At 38.3% G+C, this 18295-nt stretch overlaps 1 protein-coding gene across 2 annotated transcripts in view; it reads left to right on the forward strand.

Moving 5' to 3' along the window:
* The first annotated feature begins 804 nt into the window (after window positions 1-804).
* itgb2 (integrin, beta 2) overlaps window positions 805-18295 on the forward strand; it is a 66118-nt gene continuing 48627 nt past the window's right edge. The window contains exons 1-3 of one of the 2 annotated variants that reach the window (XM_038719777.1): window positions 805-897; window positions 8590-8641; window positions 10507-10601. In XM_038719777.1, the coding sequence (XP_038575705.1) occupies window positions 8593-8641; window positions 10507-10601 (144 nt within the window). In that variant the 5' untranslated portion in view covers window positions 805-897; window positions 8590-8592. Of the gene's footprint in view, window positions 898-1227; window positions 1248-8589; window positions 8642-10506; window positions 10602-18295 lie in introns of those variants that run through there. The other variant, XM_038719778.1, reaches the window with a different exon arrangement.

Raw genomic sequence — 18295 nt, forward strand, 5'->3', positions numbered from 1 at the left:
CTCCTTTTCTAGGATCGATTTTTTATTTATAGATAAAAGAATGCTGCCTCTATTAAAACTTTTTGAATATATGGGCATAATAATTTTGAAGCATATCCCTATTTGTTCGAAGCTCTGCTTCCCGAATAATAAATGCACTAGAGGTGTGTGGAGACTCAGCACAAGGCAAAGATTTTGTGAACTTTGTGTCCGGTCAGATAGACTTTTATCTACAGACAAACTGAACCTCAGATGTGAGTGCAGACACTCTGGAAGGCGATGGCAAATAATAGCTTAAAATGCCAACAGAAATTAAGTTAGGTCCAGAAACATTAATTTGCTTATTTCCTAAATTAATGCTATACATCAGGAGCATTCTCTTTCGACTAAACTTTAGATGAGGTGGCGATGGACAGTGGATAGTAGTGGTGGGAATTGACCCAGGTTCGATTCCCATTGTGATATCTATCAATGTGTGTCCCTGAGCAAGACCAATAGTTGCTCCAGGGGCATGTGACTAATGACATGCTGTATAGCAGTTATAAGTCGCTTTGGATTAAAGCATCAGCTAAGTGATTAATTATTTATTATTCTTTTAGAAGAAGCGAATAGCTCTGCAAACAGTCCTAGATCATTTTAGGATTTGTTGGTTTTGCCATCTTCTTTATTTGTTGTTTTAGGATTTGTTGTTTTTGCTTTGCAAGTCACGTCTGTAGGAGTGAAGTCACAGGAAAGTCAGGCCTTTATTTTTAACATGATGATGTGTGGCCTGCTCTGTGACACAGCGCAGGCCACAGTTCTCTCTAACACACTCTTCCGTTACTTCACACTTCCTGTTATGTGGGTGGAGTCTGTCAATCCAGATAGTGTTCAGCACAACTGTCAACCACAGACAAAAGCTGCATCTTCCTGTTGCTGGTAAGTTTGCTTTTGAAAATAAATAGTTTGTTTTAGTAAAGAAATTGTTTGTAACACTCTCCAGTTTTTGATATTCTTACATGAAAAGCTGGTGATGTGTTCAAACTGTGGTCAATCTGAGTCTGATGGAGGATAAAAAAAACTATATTTTACAAAGAACAATATGTTCTTTCTCATTGTCATATAAAGTCAGAAAAGTCATAATATTATATTGTGAAAAAAGTCTGTGTCTACATAGCCACACAACCGGTTTGTGACAGCCTAGGCATTCATATGAATGAGGAAGAGAAGCTTCTTGTTTTCTGGGAGGAAGTTGACTTAACTACTGAGCAATACATTTTCGAGAAAAGGTACCAATAGTTGTATTTTCAATTTGATTTCTGAATCCAGAACTGCCTGATTACAGCTTGTGAATTTCTAACGTATATATATCTTCAGCTGAAGATGTTGCAGTTTTATTGACAAGAGAAAGTCATGTGTGGTGGCTCTCATATCTGTTGGCAGATCCAGAAAATACATATATAAATTGTGTGATATGTTCACCTGTTTTTATGAAGTGAGCAAAGTATGATGCAGTTTAATAATGCTTAGAATTTAATTACATCATTGAAAATATCTTGTTACGTTTGCTGTTCATGTAAATGGTGGAAAACGTTCCAAGTGCAGTGTCTAATACAGTGCCCTGTCAGCCGGCTTCTGGTGACAAGACTGCAGCTGTTGTGGCCCCTGAGGTGTCCGTGTGGCCAGAGCCCATTCAACTCTGCTTGCAGCTTTAATTAGGGCTTGAGCATGAAAGTGCTCTAATAATTGAGCTAACAGCTGTATTAACAAGGACGTCACTTTGTGTTGAAAAGTGTTGTGGACATAAGAGCTCAGATTAGGAGCTTAATGATAAACAAGGATCACAAGTTGTGATGATGCTCGTGAACAAGACAAGAAGACTTTTATCACTATTTAGAAGAAATATGAAATGCTGAAATATATGAGCTGTGGGTCCTCCTCCATAAAATTATAGCATTAAACATTTAATTTCCTTCATTCTGGAGACATTTTCTTCTCCATTTATGGTGGAAATGTCTTTATATAAATGGAAACAAAATTCAGCTGGCAGGTCACAAAATATAAAAACATAACCGAATATAACAGTAATCCACAGCTTGTTTTTTTTAAATCTTAGGTTACTTTTTTTGGCAATGCACATTTGTTTCTTCTATATTTAAATTACATTACATGTTTTCTTATTGTGCAAATAAACTGTTCTTTAAGCATTTTCACATTTCCTGGTGCAAGCTACTTTTCAGAACATTTTTAACAAAGTGGGGCCAAAATCATCCATGTCAAAATGTGGTGGGGATGAATAATAATAATCCATGGTTTGTGTCAAACCTGTAAGGTTTGGTACAGATGTATGTATACAGAGAATGTACACTGAGTTTATAACAACTTCCTTTCATGGTGAATCATCGATATTTGATGCCACACCACACGCCCTTTGATAAAACCTCACAGACCCACCAAGAGGCTTTTTTGTAGGTCTGGACATATTATATACGCCACAAATACATTCTTAGATTTTAGAGATACATGGCCCAGGGGCTGCTTTGTAGGCGCTAGTGAGCTATTTTGCCACGCCCATGCACAAAAACATGACACATTTTCGCGACACATACATTTTGTGCATAGTTTTGTGAATTTTCAAGCATGTTTTTAAAAAATGTGCTTCATTCGCAGAAAGGAGATAAAAAGAATTCCTTCAGTTTCAATAGGATGCTTGCATGTTTCATGCTGGGGCCCTAAATAATAAATAAATAAATAAATAAATAAATAAATAAATAAATAAATAAATAAATAAATAAATAAATAAATAAATAAAATTGTGTGATGCAGACTCGCAGCAGAGAGAGAGATTTTTTTAAATCAGATATTTCTTGCTTTTGTAACTCAGTTGGCTTCTTCTCACTCAAGTAGTCAGACCAAGTCTTAAAGGTCTAGTGTCTAATATTTAATTTTAATTCAGTTGAATTTCGGAGTATCTATTGACAGAAATGCCATATAAAATCCATAACTATGTTTTCAGTGGTGTATAAAGACCTTCCATAATGAACCGTGGAAGTGGAAGGCAGCTCTGTTTACATTAGTTTCAAACAGCCTTCTAGGGCAACACTTACGGCAACGTGTGACGTCAGCACGTCGTCTTGCGTCTTTTCTGGCTGTCAGAAGAGACGCTAGCCTTAGCACCAGCTAACTAGCTATTGAAAAGCCAAACGGCTAACAGATGCCTCAGAAATCATACTGAACAAACTTAGTTGGTTACAGTCACGGGCTGATTTAATAGTTCAGTGTTTAGTTCTCGCTAGCTTGAAAACTACTAAAAAACGCTTAAAAATGTATATTTGTGGACAAATTCGGCTTGTTTGTCCACCATCTTGACCAGTTTTCAAAAGCTCCGACGGCCGCAGCCGCACTGCTTCATGGGTAATAGTCAGCATCAGGTCCCCATCAATGCTGCCTTCAAAACTGGCCGTTACTGGGGCAGCGTGAAGGCATCTCAGGAGACAGGAAGAGATCGTTTGAGCTGTTTCGAACAGCACTCGATGCCTCGCTGTCCTGTTAGACACCTTCTGAGACAGCAGTTTAGCCAGTTTTTGGAAGGTAAAAAGCCTGAAAAATATTTGTAACCCACTAAAATTATGGGTGACCAAATATATATACTGGGTAAATTAACCTGTTTTGTATTTTGTATTTAAAAAAAAAATGAAATGTCTCATTTTATTTATTTTTCTCTAATCACGCCTCTTAAGACCACTCCCATGGGCGTACAGATAGGCGGAAGTACATTTGTTTTACACAACTGGGCGTCAAAAAAAGGAAACATGTCTTGAAGTGAAAATACTACAAAAAAACATCAACAGCAGTTATGTGCTAAAATGTAGTTGTTAACAGCAGTGTAATTGCCTATAGACTAAAAATAAAACAACCCTAACTTTAGTATACATGGTAGAAGTCACACTCTTAATTAGGATTTTGAATTGCTGCCACAAACAGTAAAAACAGAAATATGTAATCCCCATTCAAAACTGCCATTTGGACTTAGAAGTTACTGGTTGAGTAAAGCAGACTGTTCTCTTTTCTTCTTATTTGTAACACTCAATCATAGAAGTCGCAAGGGGTTTGCAAGTGGTGCATCTTCACAGGGCATCATGCCATCGTTCCCAGTGCATTTTTTCTTTTTTACTCGACATACTTAAAGCTAACCCCACCCCCCCACCCACTGCCATCAGTACTTGGGATGATTATTTCATGTAATGTAAAGCGCTTTGACTTGTGGAAAGACTATAAAGGAATCAAGTAAAGTCCATTTACCATAGTGCCGTACAGTGAACACCTTGTTAAGGTAAAAATGCACGTACATTTTCACTGTTTTCATGTTTATCTCCATGAAAAGCTTTTGCATTGACAGTGTAACACTTTACAACAATAGGCTGCAGTGACCAAAACAGAAGTTGGGTGCGGTACATTATTTTTATTGCTTCAAAAAACTTTTGTTTTGTACTGTGGGGTTTGAGTACAGTGTCGACAATAATCAACCAACTGCTACCTCAACATCAATCCATCTAAAATCTAATTTGAAAATGTGTCATTTGGGCTAGTGTACTCTGTGAAGTGTTAACATGTAATTGTAACCAAAAGAAGCAGAAGCAGCAGAATTAACAAAGAAACAAAATCAATACATGCTAGATATACCTTCGGCTTTCGTATGAGCACTTCTTCATCCTGAGTCACAAAGCGGAAATGTACTGATGTCACAACACTTCACCATTCCCTTATGCCTTTTATGGTGTCAACAGTGTTGACACAAAGGGCAACCCAAGCTTTTCTAACAGGAAACCTTGTATTCAGAATTAGACTTGGTCACATTTAGTGACCTTGTTATCTATGCTGTTTACACCTGTCAGTACTTAGATCTGTATAGATGTAAAAGTAATGATTAACAAGTAATGATGACTTTATATCGGGTAAACATTTCATTTGGCATTTCGGATGTAACAGTATGTAAGAATTATTTTTAGTTTGACATCACAAATGCTAGTCAAGTAATAAAGTCTATCAAAGGAAGGAGAAGTGTCTGAACAGAGGCACATATACAACTAAAAATCCTGCAGTGTCCATATGGCACACTGGAGCCCTGGGCTTAGTTCCAGGGACTGTTGGAAGGAGGGAAGCCAGTGAGTGATGGTGTCCTGCTTTTTGCACTAGAATTTTAACTGGTTGGGGAAAGGGGTCTAGGTGAGTTTGTACAGTTGCATTCTGGACCTTGAGGTCTCTGGCAAAAAAAAACACATGAGCATCTAATTAATTATTTAGACTTTCATAGGATGACACACAATGGGGGAGACGGGGGATGGTTGTAACATTTTTGACATTTCTGTCTGTATATTACGTTGAATGTGATACAAACTATTTACATGTGTCAGCTATTAAATGGTGTAACGGTCATCTCTGTAACCCAGACAGAAAATGCATGGTTTAGTGTCAATCACAAGGAGTAAAACGTTACAATACAGCCCACAGTCTGGGTTAGTTGTGACATACACCAGGGTGAAATGTAACATTATAGTATCCCTGGGGTGAAACAGCATTATGTAATAAGGAATAGAGGAAAACATGATATTGAAATAATTTTTTTATGGGTGATCCAAGTATCTTAGTTACTGTAAGTCATGGTAGTGACATGGTAGTGTATAACGTAACATAATAATAAAAGACAACAAAATGTGCAGTTGTGCACCAATTAGTTAGTGTGTTTGTTCATGCTTGTTTGTCTTGCATCGTCACAGTGGTGACAGACATGTGGCACTCCTGGAATGCAGGCCTCAAGGGCCCACAGAGAAGCCTTACAGGCCTTCCACTAACATTTGAATATAATAATAAAACATTTCCAACACATACTGAAATTCAAAGACAACATATAAATGCATCTAAACATTGTCACTGTTGTTACAATAACCCAAACTATAGCCATGAACTAGCTTGCCTTACAGCGTACAGCTGAAATATTAGCACTAACAACTTGCATAAATGATATCTACATAGACACACAAGAAACGTGATTTAAGTTTTATGAGTGTAACTACAAAGCAGGCAATGCTATAACAAAAATAAATGAAGTTAAAAAAATACTTCCCTCAAAGTTATATTTTTCCGGTGCTAGGAAGAGTGATGTGGAATAAGTTCCAAAGTGGACATATGCAGAGTGAATCAGGTGATTCGTAACTTTTTCCTGATTGGAGAAATTGGATGTGCTACGATCCATGTTATAACCATCCCCGGCCTCCACTACAATACTGACTTAAAACCCATTGCCTGCGGCAAGTTGTCTTGCTGTCAATCTCGATGTTTGCCCCCCGTCTTTCAATCCTGACGTCCCTGACACACACACACACTCAAGCTAATACACTAACACATACACACACACACACACGCACACGTAACCGGCCCTGAGTTGCACTGTCAAGCTAAAACCCATGGGCACTTGTGTCAGTCCATAGTGCCTCTCCTAAGACGTTGGAGGGCTTCATACACTCATATGCACACATACATATTGTACGGAAGTGCGTAGGGTATGAAAATGACTCAAGAATTGGTTTTCCAGCATTAATTAGCTTCTGCAGAAGACAATACAACCCATTAATATCCTTTTGGTCTTTTTCTCTCTGCATGTCTTATCCCTTAGTGCTGCAAAATAAAATACATAAACATATGAATTTGACATTACAGTATGTATTCAGCTCCCACATCACTAGCCAAGAGCCATTAAATTTGACAAGAAAACACTGAACCTAAATTGATTCATTGATGAAAATTCTTTATTGATTGTTAATATATAAGTGTTGCCTCTAACAAGAGCTCCAGCAACAAAAAACCATCAAAAGTATAAAAACACAAGCCAAATGGGGCAGTTTGGGGCAAGTAAGTATCATTACAATTGAAATAACATTCAATAACAATACAAAATACAATCCATAAACATTCATTTTATTCATTTAATTTATTTTACTATTTCAGGTACAACATTCACTATACAATATATAACAACGTTCAATGAATTTAATTAAAATTCAATATGTAATGCACATAAAAATAAAATCTAAAACCAACAACATATTAACTATTCAAGCTGCTAATTTACAAAGGCAGAGGGGCACTCATCTTCAAGCTCCTTGGGAGTCCATTCCACATAATGGCAGCTAAATACAGTAAAGTTCCCTTCCCCATTATACAAGCCTTGAACCTGAAGGGAACCAACTCAGTTGTACTCCCTCTTGTGGCGTAATTAAGGTATACCCTAATTCTGGTAAAGTAGTTGCACAGGTATTTTGGACCATCATTGTAAACAATCCTGTGAGTTAGACACTATTTGATCTGTGAAACTCGCTCTTCTACCTTCAACCTTTTAAGGCCTGTGAAATGAGCAGGAAGAAGATGTGTCCTAGATGGAAGCTTAAGGACCAACCGCACTAGTTAGTCTAGTATGTCTGTAGCTTCTTTTTAAGGATCCGGGGTGCCCTTGTATACCCCTGCCAATGTCTCTGGGTGCGTTCTATCTAAAATCTAAAAGCCCTATCTGAAGTATGTTCACCTTCCAGCCTATGTATAGTCTATCTCTAGTCAATTTAAATAGTAGCAGCAGCAGAAGTAGGCTACTTAATGTTAGCGGAGGCCTGATGGCTACTTAAATAATACAAGCTTCTGAAATATAAACCAGTAGCAGGAGCAGCCTAATAACATAGACTATGTAAATAGAATGGAATTGCCGTAGCAGCATGAACATTTATTGAGTGGACAGTATTGCATAATGTGAGATATGTAGGCTACTAAAATCCAACATGTAGGAAACAGCGTCCATCCACTTTGACTGTTTAAGCACTGGGCATCACCATGTAAGCACAGAGTCACTCTGACAGAACACGGTGCACCCGCTGCATACTCCAGGACATTGATAGGGCAGGTCTGTGTAAAGATGTGGGCTTAACAGTCTTCGATTTCCCGGTCTTTGACAGCATGAGTCCCATTTCCTCCAGATTAGGCATTTATCCGGAGCAGCAGCTTAAGTCCAAGCTGGGCCAGCATGGCTCCATCCCGGCTCTCTTCCCTCTGATGAGTGATCACAGCAATATGCCTATTGAGCAGTAGTACTATATAACATAGGAAATGACTGGTTCAAGGTAAAATTCAATAAGGGGATCCACACTGGAATGTTACGCTGAGAGCAACCCAGCAGACACAGCTTTGCCCCCTTACCGGGGGCAACTGTAACACTCTGACTTCTTGCATTTATTTAAATATTTTTGTATTTTTCTTATAAGTGAAAATATATCAATTATATTATTAATTAGTGCACATATGTGTTTCTTGTATCAAAAGATGACTTTAAGGAAAATGTAAAGAATGTTCAAATTGCCCCCGGTCTACTGTTGGAATACAGTGACAGTTTAAGCAAATACTGAATGCCAACAAATTATTTTAAGTTACCTACTGAACCGTAAGTATTTGTATTTTAAGGGATCCTTTCTTCATAGTGACAGTCGGGAAAATGTTGTACTGTATGAGAAAGTCAAAATTTATTTTTATTTATCTATTTATTTATTCATTCTGACATATTGAATGTTTTTTTTTGTTTTTTGTCATCAGGAAATGGATCAGTGTGTGCTGTTCCTTCTGCTCCTACTGATGGCTAGAAATGGTAAGTTTTAAACATTACATTATGTATTTGCAAATATCTTAAAGCTCACCTATTTAATATATTTTTTATTAATTCAATGAATGAATGGACTGTGAGTAATGCCTAAATGGGTCACTCTGAGAAACAAACATACAGAAATAATAAAGAATGTTCAGACCAAGTGATCATTTGTGTTACGGTGGGTGGTGTGGAGGCAGGTTGAAGGACCCAAACGCAGGACACAGAGCGGAGCAGGTATAGTTCAGTGGTTTAATTACAAACTAAAGGCGAGCACACTTACAAGCAGAGTGGCTGATCAACAGAGTCCAAAAACAGGTTATCCAAACAGAAATCCAAAACACCAAGGGCAGGAAAAATGCAAGACAAAACACTGGACGAGACTGGGTGACTGAAGCCACAACTGACAGGGGGTAACACAAACAATTACTGGACAAGGGCTGAACAGAAAGACCACACATATATACCAGGGATAACGAGCAGGGCGGGAGCAACACAGGTGACAGACATGAGGCAAACGAGGCAGGCAGAGGGACAGCAGGAAAACAGAGAGGCAGGCAGGCAGAGACAACAGGTAACAGAGAGAACGCTTAGACAAGCAGACATGGGGCAGAGTGAATAACCAAGAATGTGACAGAGCTAAATAGAACCAGTAAATGAACAAGGGAATACACAAGACTAAACAGGGAACACAAGACCAGGAGTAAACACAACAGATGTTAACTAACGTACAGGACTAGGAACTAACTGAACAAGACTACACAGAGAAACACAGAACCAAAAACAGACTTAAACAGGAAAGACATGAACACAAAAACCCAGATTCCTAACAATTTGCAGTCTATGGAGCTTTGTTCTCAAAGTTGCAAAAGCTGTTCACAAAAAAGAAAACATTCTCCAGGTACTCTCAAGCGGAGAAAGGAGAAAAAACAAAAGCCTTTATTTTGTCAGGTATAATAATACTAATAATATTAATAAAACATTTAATTTAAATGCACCTTGTAAATCACCCTCACTTGATACAACCAGGTACAAATTCAGATTTATTCATATAGCGCTTTGTCCAGATTTCAGGTCTCTTCTTATTTCTAACAAACCTGACGACTTCTACTACTAATACTACTTCTTCTTCACCTTTTCTTCACATGTATTCAATGTAGTGATGAAACGCGCTCTGTAGAGCAGCTTGTCTGTTCTGGGCTACTGTAGAAACATGGCGGTACAACATGGCACCCTCCATGTAGGGGGACCTGTGGTATAAGTAGGTAGAAATGGCTCGTTCTAAGGAAATAAAAACATAACGGTTCATTATGTATGGTCTTTACACACCACTGAAAACATAGTTATGAATATTATATTGCACTTCTGTCAATAGATCCTCTTAAATATTACACACTGAACCTTTAATCAAAGTAGTGGGCATGGGTCTTCAAAGCAGGAGTAATAAAAACATCTAGATTATTATATGGAACAGCACTATGTTGAACATCATAATTGCATGGATAGTCTTTTGAGGGTTGAAGAAACAGAATGAGTTCAACAGTCCGTCAGAGTTGGAGACTTTTTGAAAAAGCTGCTGCAGAGGGAAACCCTTCTTTTTCTTAAATTTGATGTTTCTTGATGACAAAATTGATTTAAACTCTTTTCATATACATTCAATATATTTTTTCCTGATATTAATATTTTGATATCCGTTTTTATTATTTATGCCAGATCTGATGAAGACCTGTGTGTGTATTTTAAAACATTATATATTATAAACGGTATACATTTTAAATAAATTTCATTTCTATATGAGGTAGACAGCACAGAATTTTACAGTTTCTTTATGAGACTGTGTTGCATACAGTTTGTGTTTTTCTTTGCAGGATTGTGTCAACAAGAGAGCTGCTCAAAGTCTCTGATCAACTCCTGTGGTGACTGTATCAGATCTGGGCCATACTGTGTGTGGTGCAAACAGCTGGTGAGAAATAAACTTAATGTAGCATATACAGTCTCTGTTCAGGTGTTAACATAAGTAGCGGCATATCACAACCAGAGGGCTGTTTCACAAAACCAAGATAGCGGATTAAGCCAGGATTTTCCAGATATCCTTGCTGAATTGAGCCTTGATTCGGTTTCACGAAAGTAGTAGCACATAAGTTACCATGGTGATTTATCTTGTGCAGCTAGCCTGCTCCAGTCCAGGCTAACAGCCAGGCTTAGTTAATCCTGGTGCCTTATCTGTTCAGTCAGCAGTTACTCTGATCAGAAACCAATGTGTTTTGCCAATGTCATTTAATGTTCTTATGTATGTGTTTTGCATATTTTTCATTAGCCTGCACTGAAATAGTAGTTTATGGTTAGTAGATTTTATAATTTGAGAAGATGTGTGCACCATACTGTGCACACAATGACACAATGAGCATCAGCGAATAGATTTACGCAGAATAAAAGCGCATAACATGTAAAGAAAAAGAAAGAAAAAAAAGAAAAAGTAACACTGGCATAGTAATAAAACAGCGAAAGAAAGTGTGGCAGACAATAGTGGACCGACTGAATGTGTGAGTATCTAAAAACATCACTGCTCTTAATTGAAATATGTCACCCAAGAAATGTATGGCACACACACTACATATGATACATATATATATAGGCCTATATAATTTTCATTAGGTTTCATAATTGTATAATACTCCCAAATTATAGTCCCACTTCACTGAACCAATAAGTATATTGTGCACTGTTTATTCATGAAACAATCTGACAGTTTGCAAAACACATGAGAACAAGAAGAGAAAGGTGAAATGTCTGTGTGGGGAGTCTGGGGGTCTTCTTATTTTCCTTTTATTTATTTAAAAGGAAACACAAAATTAGTCTGGCAGGTGACAATTCAATTATTTTTCATTGCAAGCAACATTTTTAACAAAGTATATATATATATACACAATACTGTGACAAAAAAATTGTGAATTGCTGCTATATAAATAAAATTGAATTTAATAGATATAGTATGTTGATCAGTGGTAGTAATTTGCTGAGTGACATATTAACATCCACTCCTCACTTTTAAAGGTATGACATAATGTTGCCAACAAACCACTTTCAGTTCACTTCTCCCTTGAGGGATAGGTTAAATGCAGAGAATGAATTTGCTACATGTATGTATATGTGACAATAAAGTGTCTTCTTATTCTTCTGCTTAAACCATTTATGATTATGACAGTTTCAGTTAGGAGCAGTGATACTTTTAGCTACTTACTCATAACTCTATTGTCTGCCACGCTTTTTCTCGCTGTTTTAATACTGTGGAACTTTCTTTCTTTCTTTTTATATTATGTGCATTTTTTCATCGTAAACCTTCTTTACACACAGTGAGTAACAGCGAATAAAGTATGCTGCACACATCTTTTCCATATCAGCATAAATAAATCTGTGATTGACCGTGTGGTCTCTTGAAGAAAGCTGTTGATGCACATTTATCTGAATTACTTCCACCTGGCTTGACATAGTCGCTCCTACTGAGCCTGGTTTGGCCTTTGTGAAACTGATAAAGCCAGGATGCACTGATCACACTAGGTCAAGCCTTGGATTTCTAAATTCTGCTTTTGTGAAACAGCCCTCAGAACTCAACTCTAGCTGGATATAATTCACACAACAAGCCCCATCAGTAACAAAGACAGCAGTCAAACACATTGTCTACACTGTCCATTCATCATTTACTGCAAAGCTCTCTGAACTCTGTTGTTCAAAGTTTTTGGCCAAGGTTTTAAGAAAGAACCAGAAATTTTTGAAAAGGCTTTTTTTAGACATTCATAATTTCCCGTCTCCCCGTTAATGCAAACTCATCTTCCTCATTGTTTACTTGCTTTCTTGATAAGAGTACATTTCTACAGCGCTTGTTCCATCAGTATAGGAGCAGTCATGTAATACTCAGCTGAACACTCAACACTTTATCCAACAGATATACCACATCCATTCACTAATTATTTCCAATCACTTCTACTTGCTGTTTTTGGACCACTGTTAAACCACTGTCAATGAAATGCAACACTTACATATATCTTGCAGATATTTTACATTACAAGTTCCAGTGGCTCAATGGGCATAATCCCAGGGATTTCCTGGAATGCTTTTAATGTGAAAAATCTGCAAGTATTCAATCCACTTTTATTTCAGACACATAGGTCCATATCAGTAAAATAAAAATGAAATAAAGACACAATACAAGTCACAGTACAGAATTACACACCAGATCATATCATAACACATTCCACCATAATTAAAACACATATAGACATTTGTTCCAGTGTTTCCAAAAACACGAGGAATACCTTGTATCATTGTTTGTAGGATCAGTTAAAGCTATAATGATTACATTTTTTTACTTAGCCGACACATAAGCCGACACATAAATTTATGCGGAAAATTCCGCAATACAGCATGAAGACCGGGAACATTACTCGTCACAAACATATGACTTGCACTTGTTCATCTTGGGAAATTCAGCATTCTAAATGCATCATTAAATGCCAAATGCAGCTTTTTCATTTTCACTTTACTATAACTGCACCACAGGTGGGCTGTATAAAGTGGAGTACAGTAAGCTTTAAAAAGAGCTATTTTAACATCATCAGAACACATCTGAAATTTTCAAGCCAGCATATTGGCTTGTGCATTCAGTTTGCAACACTGACACTGCATATCATTATCATCACATAAATCATCCCTAATTATATGACCTAAATATCTTACTTTATTCACCACATTTAACACTTGATCTGCCAAACAAATTGTAGGAAAAGTTTGTTTCTGATCCTCCTTGTTTTTGGCAATCATAATAACACCTTTGTAAGGTTAAATTTTATGTCATTCTGCACACCATAACTTGAGCAGACTCTGAGCAGTTGCTGCAGGCCAACACTATAAGGAGACAGGATGACCAGATTATGTTATAGAGCAGTACTAGTAAAATGATTTGTTGTCTGTGGTGTTTTAATTGCCTGCCACACACAGTATCTTTGGTGTTGTATTTGCATTGCCTCCTTGATGCTTTTGCTCTGGTTGTGTTGCATGCTTCCATCCTTGACCAAAAAGCAGAAAGTTTTTTTGGTTATGAATAGAGCCCTCACATTGATTTATTGTCTTAGTGATCACCACATCATCATCACATTTGCTGATAAGAATAGGTTGATGTGGTTCTCCTGGGTGGTGGCCTCTCTGAATATGTGTCAATCTGTGCTCTTAAAACTGTCCTGTAGTCAAATCAACTGTCCACACTCTGACTGTTTTAATTATTGGTTTGAACGATCAAAGAATCAACTGATCAGTGAACCAGCTGGGTGTAAGTGGGCAGGAGAAGCAGAGTAATATGGTCTGAAAAACCAAAATGGAGACAGGGAAGGGCTGCCAGGAATATTCGTGTAGACAGGGTCCAGTGTATTTCTTCCCCTGGCGGAGATATGTATATACTGGTGGAATTTAGGTAAAACTCTAAGAAATGTTTTAGCAACATTCATGACAGTACTTAAATGCTGAAAATGTGGCATGCAATCTACTGGATCTATCTTGGTACATTTAATATCCACATTTTATTAAATTAATAACTGCTTTGCCTGGTGTGAGCTTTGAATCCCTTTTTGTTTTCTATTTTTTATTTTCTCGAGTTGCAAAAATTGAATGCCATCCTACTGTCTCTTCTCATGTGTATGACCCATGTATTACATATCATTATTTAGTCCTTCTAGATGCAGTTAACTGTTTATTGTCCTACAATGGAGGAATGCACAGTGCCACAGGCTGGTTTTTAACAGTTCAACCAGCCCTGTTACCTGTCAGCCTCCTTAATAGCAAGCACAATGCGCTGTGTTGTTCTCTGGGTATTATTTAGTTGTTGTTGTTGTTTTTGTTTTTTTTTGCTATGCTGCCCGATCTTTATTTGTTATATGTCAGCCTTTATTACCTACTGTTAGATCCCGAGTTACACCGGTCCAGGAGGTACTGGACCAACTCTCATGTAAAGGTTTGATCCTCAGGCCTAAGGGTTAGCGGTATAACGGGGGACTATTTAATCTGGTGTCTAAGAGATTCGATAGCCCTAGAGATACCACAACAGCCATGCCCAACTAGAATGGGCATTTCCTAAATAAATGCATGTGGGAGCTGCAAGCTGTTAGCTGTGACTGCTATCACTGCTGCTGCAAAAACCTGCTATCAGCAATTTTTCAAATCCTGTAGAGCTATCTACAGGTAAAAGCATCATGTGCCACAGACTAGTTCAGTTAAAACATTAAAGTTGCAATCAGCGGTGGATGGGCCCTCGCACGTGAAGCGTGTCAGATAGTATTCCTGCAGATGCTGCAGCTCTCCCGATGCGGCTCTGAATTGTCAGACACATTGGACGCTGCACAAAATACTCAAAATTCACTTGCTGTATCCTCTATGAGGCACAAAGGAGCAACCAAGTAACTAAACGTAATGTCCCAGTACATCAAATGTGGAACACGTGTGGTGCAATGACTAACTGAATTTTAGCATGTAGATGTGTAGGGGGTGGGACTATTATCAATAACATAAAGTTTGTTACTGATTTGAGCATGTGCTAGATAGTTTTCAAGTAGAGATGGCCAACCTACAAAATGTGGTTCATCACAGCATAAAAATAGTCACTCCCTATTGCCAGTGTAAAATTTGGTACAGATTTGAGCATGTACAGTGAAGAGACAACAACTTCCTGTGTCTTGGAAAAGCGTGGACCTTTGCCGCCACGTACACGCTGTTAACTGAAAACTCACAAACTTCACAACATAGCATCATCACTGTGGTAAGGCTTTTCTGGGACCGTTTTGAAGTTGATATTGCGAACATATAACAGCATCACACATGGCGCTATCACTTTGTGTGAATGATGGCATATAGATGTGTTCAAGGTGGGACTGTTATCACACGTCAAATTTTGTAAAGATGTGAGCATGTACACTTAAGCTATAACAACTTCCTGTTTCGTGGCGAATCATTGTTATTCTACTCCATGCCACAGGCACCCCGAGTCGACCATAACTCATTTGTACCATGTGTATTCATCGATGGGATAAGACAGCAACTTACAGTTTTGTAAGTTTTCAAGGACGTTTAGGCCATCAAAAATGCGGTGTATTTGCAGAAATACTAATTCATTCAGTATTCAAGTCAACATGCCATACCCAGGATTTAATCCTGACCCTTTGAATTTGAAGGGCAAGCCTTTTAACAACTGCGCTGGGCAAGAGAGGAACAGAGAGAAAAAGAGAGGGATAGAATGAGAGAGAGGCAGCCTACACAATATACACACAGAGGTACAGACAGTAAAGGTGATGTGATAGATGATATAGACTAAATGAAAAATGGTATAGATATTTATAGTAGTGTTAATGGTAACAGTCGTAATGTTAATGATTATAATAACAATAGGACTAATAACAACAGTTGTTGCAGCAGAGGGCGCCGAGCGGGAACACGGGGGCAGCAGGTGACCCGCAGCCACAGATCCAGACTCCACAGCTCCAGAGCCAGAAAACCTGCAGGAAGTGATAGGAGAGAGACGAGAAAGCACAAGACTACCAGAAAGGGGAGAAGTTGTGTTAGTAACATGCAATAATGGGATGAGGTTGCATACAGAGGGAGAGAAAGTAGAGGAGAGAGGAGCTCAGTGCATCATAGGAAATCCCCCAGGCAGTGTAGGCCTATAGCAGCATAACTAAGGGATGGTTCAGGACTACCTGAGCCAGCCCTAACTGTAAGCTTTATCAAAGAGGAAAGTCTTAAGCTTACTCTTAAATGTGGAGATGGTGTCTGCCTCCTGAACCCAAACTAGAACCTGGTTCCACAGGAGAGGAGCTTGATAGCTGAACGCTCTGGCTCCTAGTCTACTTTTGGAGACTCTAGGAACCACAAGTAACCCTGCATTCTGGGAGCGCAGTGCTCTGGTGGGGTAGTAAGGTACTATGAGCTCTTTAAGATAAGATGGTGCCTGACCATTAAGAGCTTTGTAGGTAAGAAGAATGATTTTAAATTGTATTCTGGATTTTACTGGAAGCCAATGCAAAGAAGCTAAAACAGGAGAAATGTGATCTCTTTTCCTGGTTCCTGTCAGAACACGTGCTGCAGCATTCTGAATCAGCTGAAGAGTCTTAATGGACTTTTTTGAGCAGTTTTTCTGCATCATTTTTAGACAGGATGTTCCTGATTTTCGCAATATTACGTAGGTGAAAAAAGGCGGTCCTTGAAATTGCTTAATGTGAGACTTAAATGACATGTCCTGATCAAAGATAACTCCAAGATTCCTCACAGTGGTGCTGGAGGCCAGGGCAATGCCATCCAGGGAAACTATATCTTTGGATAATGCATCACAGAGGTGCTTGGGCCCCAGAACAATAACTTCAGTTTTATCTGAGTTTAACATGAGAAAATTACAGGTCATCCAGGTTTTAACATCCTGAAGGCACATTTGAAGTTTAGCTAACTGATTAGATTCATCTTGTTTGATCGATAGATATAACTGAGTATCATCTGCATAACAATGAAAGCTTATGGAATATTTCCTGATGATATTGCCTAAAGGAAGCATATATTATGTGAAGAGGATTGGTCCGAGGACAGATCCTTGTGGAACTCCATGACTAACTTTGGCATGCATGGAGGACTCATCGTTATCATGTACAAACTGAAATCGATCTGATAAATAGGACTTAAACCAGCTTAGAGCGGTTCCTTTAATGCCAATGAAATGTTCCAGTCTCTGCAATAGGATCTGATGGTCAATGGTATCAAATGCAGCACTAAGATCTAATAAAACCAGTACAAATAAAATCCTCAAATAAACTATTGCTCTGTAGAAGGTCACACAGCTGTTTAGCAACTGCTTTCTCCAGAACCTTAGAGAGAAATGGAAGGTTAGATATAGGTCTATAGTTGGCTAAAACATCCGGATCAAGTTTGGGCTTTTTCAGAAGAGGTTTAATTGCAGCTACTTTAAAGTACTGTGGTACATAGAAACCTAGTCGGGATGGGGTCTAAGAGGCAGGTTGATGGTTTAGATGAAGAAATTATTGAAGTTACAATTATTGAACAGTCTAGACAAATATCTGGTTCTACAGCTGTTTCTAAGGTTCCTGAGTTTAGAGATAAGTTGGTGCCAGTTGAGGGCAGGTCTTGGTGAATTTTGTTTCTAATAGTTAGAATTTTATCATTAAAGAAGCTCATGAAGTCGTAACTACTGAGAGCTATGGGAATACTTGGCTCAATAGAGCTGTGACTATCTGTCAGCCTGGCTACAGTGCTGAAAAGAAACCTGGGGTTGTTCCTATTTTCCTCTATTAATGACGAGTAGTACGCTGCTCTGGCATTACGGAGGGCCTTCCTATAAGTTTTAAGACTATCTTGCCAAATTAAATGAGAATTTTCCAGTTTGGTGGAACGCCAATTCCGTGATATTTGCTTTAATTTGCGAGTTTCAGTATTATACCATGGAGCTAACCGTCTTTGTTTTATTATTTTCTTTTTTAGAGGGGCTACAGAGTCGAGTGTCATTTGCAGCGAGCCTGCAGCACTATCAACAAGATGATCGATTTGGGAGGGACTGAAATTAGCATAGGAGTCCTCCGTTACTATGTGACTTGATAATGAATTTGGAGCTGATGG

This window comes from Micropterus salmoides, unplaced genomic scaffold (assembly GCF_014851395.1).
Source record: "Micropterus salmoides isolate LMB-PRFRI ecotype aquatic unplaced genomic scaffold, ASM1485139v1 Ms_hic_scaffold_15, whole genome shotgun sequence".
Taxonomy (NCBI): Eukaryota; Metazoa; Chordata; class Actinopteri; order Centrarchiformes; family Centrarchidae; genus Micropterus; species Micropterus salmoides.